This window comes from Mus caroli, chromosome 2 (genome assembly GCF_900094665.2).
Source record: "Mus caroli chromosome 2, CAROLI_EIJ_v1.1, whole genome shotgun sequence".
NCBI lineage: Eukaryota > Metazoa > Chordata > Mammalia > Rodentia > Muridae > Mus > Mus caroli.
Window position 1 is genome coordinate 64,195,650 of NC_034571.1, and position 6,727 is coordinate 64,202,376.

At 42.5% G+C, this 6,727-nt stretch overlaps 1 protein-coding gene across 1 annotated transcript in view; it reads left to right on the plus strand.

The window, feature by feature from the left end:
• Positions 1–30: 30 nt before the first annotated feature.
• Klhl41 (kelch like family member 41) overlaps positions 31–6,727 on the plus strand; it is a 15,122-nt gene continuing 8,425 nt past the window's right edge. Inside the window, exons 1-3 of the mRNA XM_021156243.2 lie at positions 31–1,469; positions 4,531–4,688; positions 4,796–4,903. Of these exons, the coding sequence (XP_021011902.1) occupies positions 360–1,469; positions 4,531–4,688; positions 4,796–4,903 (1,376 nt within the window). The 5' untranslated portion in view covers positions 31–359. The remainder of the gene's footprint in view (positions 1,470–4,530; positions 4,689–4,795; positions 4,904–6,727) is intronic.

Below are 6,727 nucleotides of genomic sequence, written 5' to 3' on the forward strand. Positions count from 1 at the left end.
TTTCTGTTAGCTCAGTAAGCGTTGTCTCGTGGCCAGCCTTTATTAACATATGTTTCAGGGCTCTCTGTATTTCGTGGCTTTCCACTTCACCTGAATGCCCTGTTTCTTAGCAGTTTCCTTAGTGACCAGAAGTCCCAGTTGTTATTTTCAATCTCAAACAGCTGAACAGCACTCCTTTCCAAACTAGCTCTCCTAAATTCCCGTTGTTAGAGCCGGTGTCTATATTTAGCCGGTGGGATTAAATTGCAAAGGCTTCAGGCTGCGCAGGGCATACTGATCTGCCTTTTTACAGCTAGACCTGTGTGCAACCAGGAGCGAAGACCCTCAGTGTCCCCCTCCTTACCCAGGTTCCTCACAGAATGGATTCCCAGCGGGAGCTTGCAGAGGAACTCCGGCTTTACCAATCCACCCTTCTTCAGGATGGTCTAAAAGATCTCCTGGAAGAGAAAAAGTTCATCGATTGCACCCTAAAAGCAGGTGACAAAAGTTTTCCTTGCCACAGACTGATACTATCGGCTTGTAGCCCTTACTTCCGTGAGTATTTTTTATCTGAAATTGAGGAGGAGAAAAAAAAGGAGGTAGCGCTAGACAACGTGGATCCTGCTATACTTGATTTGATCATCAAATATCTGTACTCTGCCAGTATCGATCTCAATGATGGGAATGTGCAAGACATCTTCGCCCTGTCCAGCCGCTTCCAGATCCCGTCCGTGTTCACGGTCTGTGTGTCTTACCTTCAGAAAAGACTGGCTCCCGGGAACTGTCTGGCCATCCTAAGACTAGGGCTGCTTCTCGACTGCCCGAGACTTGCCATTTCTGCCCGGGAGTTTGTGTCTGATCGCTTTGTGCAGATTTGTAAGGAAGAAGATTTCATGCAACTGTCCCCACAAGAACTGATCTCCGTCATTTCAAACGACAGCCTCAACGTAGAAAAGGAGGAAGTAGTATTTGAGGCCGTGATGAAATGGGTGCGGACAGACAAAGAAAACAGGGCAAAAAATCTGAGTGAGGTGTTTGACTGTATTCGTTTTCGCCTTATGGCAGAGAAATATTTCAAAGATCATGTTGAGAAAGATGACATAATTAAAAGCAACCCAGAAGTCCAGAAAAAAATCAAAGTTCTAAAAGACGCTTTTGCAGGCAAACTTCCGGAACCCAGCAAAAATGCAGAGAAGGCGGGGGTGGGCGAGGTGAACGGCGATGTTGGTGATGAAGACTTACTTCCTGGTTACCTGAATGATATCCCCAGGCATGGAATGTTTGTTAAAGATCTCATCCTCTTGGTCAATGACACAGCTGCAGTAGCGTATGACCCCATGGAAAATGAGTGCTACCTTACTGCCCTAGCAGAGCAGATCCCCAGAAACCATTCCAGTCTTGTTACCCAACAGAATCAGGTCTACGTGGTCGGGGGACTGTATGTGGACGAAGAAAATAAGGATCAACCCCTGCAATCGTACTTTTTCCAGGTAAGGAAGCATAGGTGGAATGAGGGTCACTACTATTAGCTAATTTGTGAGTTATCTGGGTGTGTGTGTGGGGGGGGGGTTACATACAGTTCACATGGATAGCCCACTGTGCCCTCTTACGCTGTGAAACTTAAGAGTGTTGGCAGAAATAGACATAATATTTAATAAAAGGGTGTGGTGAAGGAAGTCCTTGTACTACTAACTCATTACTCAAGGTTTTCTTCCCACCCTTTCTCCCTAATAGTGTATAGGTACCTGATGGCAGCTATAATCCTTCAAAACTCAGGGCTTTGGTAAAGACTGACTTTATAATCTTTAATACTATCACCTGATAAATAGGTTAGGATATTTTCCTAAGCAAAGTTATTTGTCTACACCTGAATGCCTTACACACTGCAAGGGAGTGGGACTTAGCCTGCTTTTCTCCTTCCTTTTAATTGGAGGTGAGGGAAGAAACATTTCATTTCTTATTTATTGTTACTATATAAAAGAGTTTATTGAAAGAGAAAGAACTCTTGTGGAATTTGTACCCCTTGTATCATAAAAAAAAAAGTGTCCCCAAATGCCACCCTTTTGACTTAACCTGCACCTTCAATATTGCCAATCAATACTTTGCAGCTTGTGATTTGATCAGTAAGAATTTGTTTAGATCGTAGCTAATTGTGGCCTGGGGTTTTCAGGCACTTAAATTGGGAAGGCCAGAGATAAGCAAGTGTGGAATGTCATACCACAGTCACTGAATGCTCTCAAAATACACAACATACTGTGCGTTCACAAATACTGCCCTTCACCAAGTTGCTCTGTTAGAGAAATATAGTCAAAATAATATACACTGATCATGTTTCTTAATCTTCAAAGTTCCAGTAAAAGGAAACTAGCAAAAGTATTTGAATGTGACCCGGACATTTCCCCAAGCCCTAACTTCAAATTCAGATTAACTTTAGAAAGGGCAAGGCCAATGAAAAAGATTGCAAACATATCTGGGAAGTGAAAACTATCAAACCAGATGGATAGGTAGTCAGGCACAGACAGACAGACAGGTCAGACAGACAGACAGGTCAGAGAGATAATATAATCATAGACCCAAGGAACAGTTACAGCACAGTAATTCTACACACACACACACACACACACACACACACACACACACACGAACGCACTTCAAAAACACACCCAGAGCCCGCACTCTGTTTTCAAGCCCTCAGCTTCCCTTCATCTTTGTGTCTCAATTTCCAAGTGAAATTACCTGATGAAGCAGGAGCTACCGATGAAGATCAAGATGCCTGAATTGAAATGATGAAAGAGGGCTTTGTGTGAGAATTTCAGGCTTTGTATTTTCCTGCTTGGCTGCACTGTGAGATGTATTAAGCTCAGAGTGAACTGACATTTGGCATGTGCTGCAAATAAACTGTGGGAATTTGGGGCCTTATTAAGACTGATCTCCCCTCCTCCATGGAAGAGATTCATCAGGTTTCAGGCCGAAGTAACCAGACCACACTTTGAGTATTCTAGGTATAAACCCTAATTTTAACAGAGTGGGATCTTGAAGGGTTAAATAGCTTGAGAGCTGATCTGCTAAAGGCGTTGGCTGGCCACCTACGGTCATCTGGTATAGAAAATGCTTCAAGGATAAGATACAAAGGTGGGCACTACACAGTCTGTATGGGAACTGGGCCCTCGGGTTTGGATTGAGATAGCTGTTGATCCATTAAAAATGAAAGTACGAAAGCCACATGATGTCACCCTGTCTCAAGCAACAAAATGCCTATAGACTTACTAGACGGCATGGTATTGAAACCCACCTAAAACGCCACGTGAAGTTGGTCAAGTGTACCTAACCGTGAGGCCAAATGAGATTCCTTGTCTATTTTGCACAGAACTTTTCAGAGTCAGACTTCCATAAACGTTTATTGTTAGTTCTACTTTATTACCTAGTACTCTCTCACTCCACGGCTGTGCTAGGAAGCAAACCCAGGGGTTTGCACATGTAATCTCAGCCCCACTGCACTACATAGTCTCAGCCCCATGATTCTTTCTTGACGCAGATTCTTTTCCAAAAATGAAAACATTACAGTCACAATCTAGATGCCGAAACTAAGCTAACCCTGTGCCCAAGGGGATTCACCCCATGTCTTGGTGTGTCCTTTGGTCTCAGAACTTTAACTGGCACTACTAGACCAGAGACAGAAAGGTTTCCAGAGAAGCCCCTCCTCTTCACTACTGGCCTCTCCTCTTCCTGGCTGTACTGGTTTTGAGATGAATGCAATTTCTCTTCACCTGGAAATGGCGTGCAACCACATAGCTACACCTCTCAGAAAGAGGTTCCTTGGCAGAGCTGCCCTAAAATGCAAAAAGGAGTATGTTAAGACTTTAGAAAGTAAGTGCCAAAATGAATCCCTAGTCAGAGCACTGGCAGGTCCATCTTAGAGCTGGCTGCAAGCCAGACTGCTTCTCAGCACAAGCCAAAAAGACAATATTTAAAATGACTCCAGCCAAAACACAGGTATTAAAATGAGTATTTTCCTAAACCCAAAACAACAAAACATAGGGAACCTAGACATGTTTCAAACATGGAAAAGTGATACTGCCCACCTCTCAGTAGCCTGTGGGCTGAGCGACAAGTCCAGCTGTCCCGGGTGCTGGCTTTGGGAGTGTGTTAAATATAGCATGTAGAGGTCATTCACATACTGTGACCCCTGCACAGACACCCTGTCTTTCCCCAGCGTCCCAAAAGTATTAAGATTCCTCGTCTGAAAACAGAATGAGGCAACTTCAGAGAAGAACTGAACGAGAAACTGCCCACTTCTAACAATTCCATTTTATCCTCTGCTCTCTCTTGATGTCATTTTGGGAGTTTTGTATTTGCTTTTGTTTATTTTATTTTTATAAGCCAAGTAGATTGTCTTATTTTCTTTAGTAATTCTGAGCTAAAACATAATACTTTAGGATTATAGTTGTAAAAGATCTTCATTCATCTCTGTAAATTTTAAACAATACATAAAACATTGAGAACTTCTTAGTAATATTTTTCTACCTATTTCCATAACTCATTTTTTTCCAGCTTGATAACGTAACATCTGAGTGGGTCGGACTTCCGCCTCTCCCATCAGCCAGGTGTCTCTTTGGTCTGGGAGAAGTAGATGACAAAATCTATGTGGTGGCCGGCAAAGACCTTCAAACAGAGGCTTCACTGGATTCTGCGCTATGCTACGATCCTGTGTAAGTTGACATAAGGGTTCCATAATATTTCTGTTCCGCAAGCATGCCTACAACAAATCCGTATTTTCACCAGCTGGAACATGAATTCTGTTATCATTTAATTTTAGGTCTGCAAAGTGGAGTGAAGTGAAAAATCTTCCTATTAAAGTTTATGGCCATAATGTGATTTCACACAATGGGATGATATACTGTCTAGGCGGAAAGACAGATGACAAGTAAGTGCCCTAGAGTTTCCTTTTGATTTACATTCAAGTGACTATGGCAAAGGTTTCTTCCTCTTCCTCCTCCTCTTCCTCTTCCTCCCCCTCCTCTTCCTCCTCCTCTTCCTCTTCTCCTCCTCTTCCTCTTCTTCTCCTTCTTCCTACATATTGAAATGGGACTTGGGTCTCTAACATCATATTTTGCAGATAAAAACTGCAAATACAATTTTGAAAAGTTATGAGAGGACATTGTAATTATTTTTGAAGAAAAAATAAGATTTTCAAGTCACTAGACCAAATAGAGAGGATTATAAGACACTGCCATCTGAGCACAATCCCTCAACGATACACATCTAGATAGTGGAAGAGCAGCATCTAGGAGCACAGTCAGCCTTTTATTTAACTGCTTTTTATTTTACTACAGAGACCAGTAGGCTTTCTTACTCACTGAACCATAAGCAGACTGACACTTACATTTTCCACTTTGTTATCATATAACGTGGATGGGGCACGCTGCCCGAAGCACACACACACATGGCAGAAGACTACACAGCCGAGCTCCTCCCACCATGCAGGATCTAGGGACTGAACTCAGGTCACCAAGCTGCAGGGGAAGGCACCAGTGGATACACATTTCCACTATATTCTTTAACATGGCATCGAAGTAGATCCATCAGTAAAGCAATATACAGAAAACAATGTGGATTTGTACTTTATGTGCAAAGGGAATTTATATCAGTTGGAGACTGAGAAGCACAGTCATTGGAGGAGTGCAGTCATTTCTCCAGCGACATGTTGGTGACTCACTCCCTCACAGGTCTCCATTTCACTACTTCTAGTTAGTTCCTTGAGAGAAAACGAAGGTACATCTCATGTAGGAACCCATCTCGGCTTCTAGGCCAGTGTTTCTCAATCTGTGGGTCACCACAATCAAACTAAGACCGTTGGAAAACACAGAAATTTCACCATGATTCATAACAGTAGTAAAAGCACAGTTATGAATTAACAACAAAAATAATTTTTTGGTTGTGGGTTCACTACCACATGAGGAACTACATTAGGAAGACTGAGATCCACGGTTCCCAGCCATCTGTGGTTAGGACAGATCTTACATCCCAGAGAGCGCTCCTAAGGTCAGTAAGCCAGCATCCCATCTAGTCAAATGGTCACCTTTCCTTTACAGTGTGAAGTCTCTCATCCTAGAGGAAGCTGCCTTACTTGGTTATTGTTTGCCCAGGCTAATTATTAATAGAGCTGTCCAACCATGAAAGGGGAATGAAATTATGATTGTAAGGGTCCAGTTGGGCACAGTAGCATGCAGCCACAGTCCCAGGCTGAGGCCAGAGACTCAGCTGATTCCAGGATTTCCAGACCACCTAGATGACATAGCAAGACCCCATCTCAAAACAAAAACAACAAAAGAATACAGGTGTAGCAGGAAGAAAGTCAAATACAAACTTCTTTGTCAAGTAAAAACCTCTGTATTCTGGAACTTATTAATTTTATTCAATGAAAATGATTTTTAAAAAACACAGAAAATGTAAGCAATGAGTCATTTTATTCTCTCTCTCCATATTCAAAGATGTTATATCCAGAAATGACATCCCTTCCTTAATCTTTGCTTTTTCCATCAAATGAATACTTAAGAATGGACATAGTAGGGCTGGTGAGATGGCTCAGTGGGTAAGAGCGCCCGACTGCTCTTCCGAAGGTCCAGAGTTCAAATCCCAGCACCACATGGTGGCTCACAACCATCTGTAACAAGATCTGGCGCCCTCTTCAGGAGTGTCTGAAGACAGCTACAGTGTACTTACATATAATAAATAAATAAATCTTAAA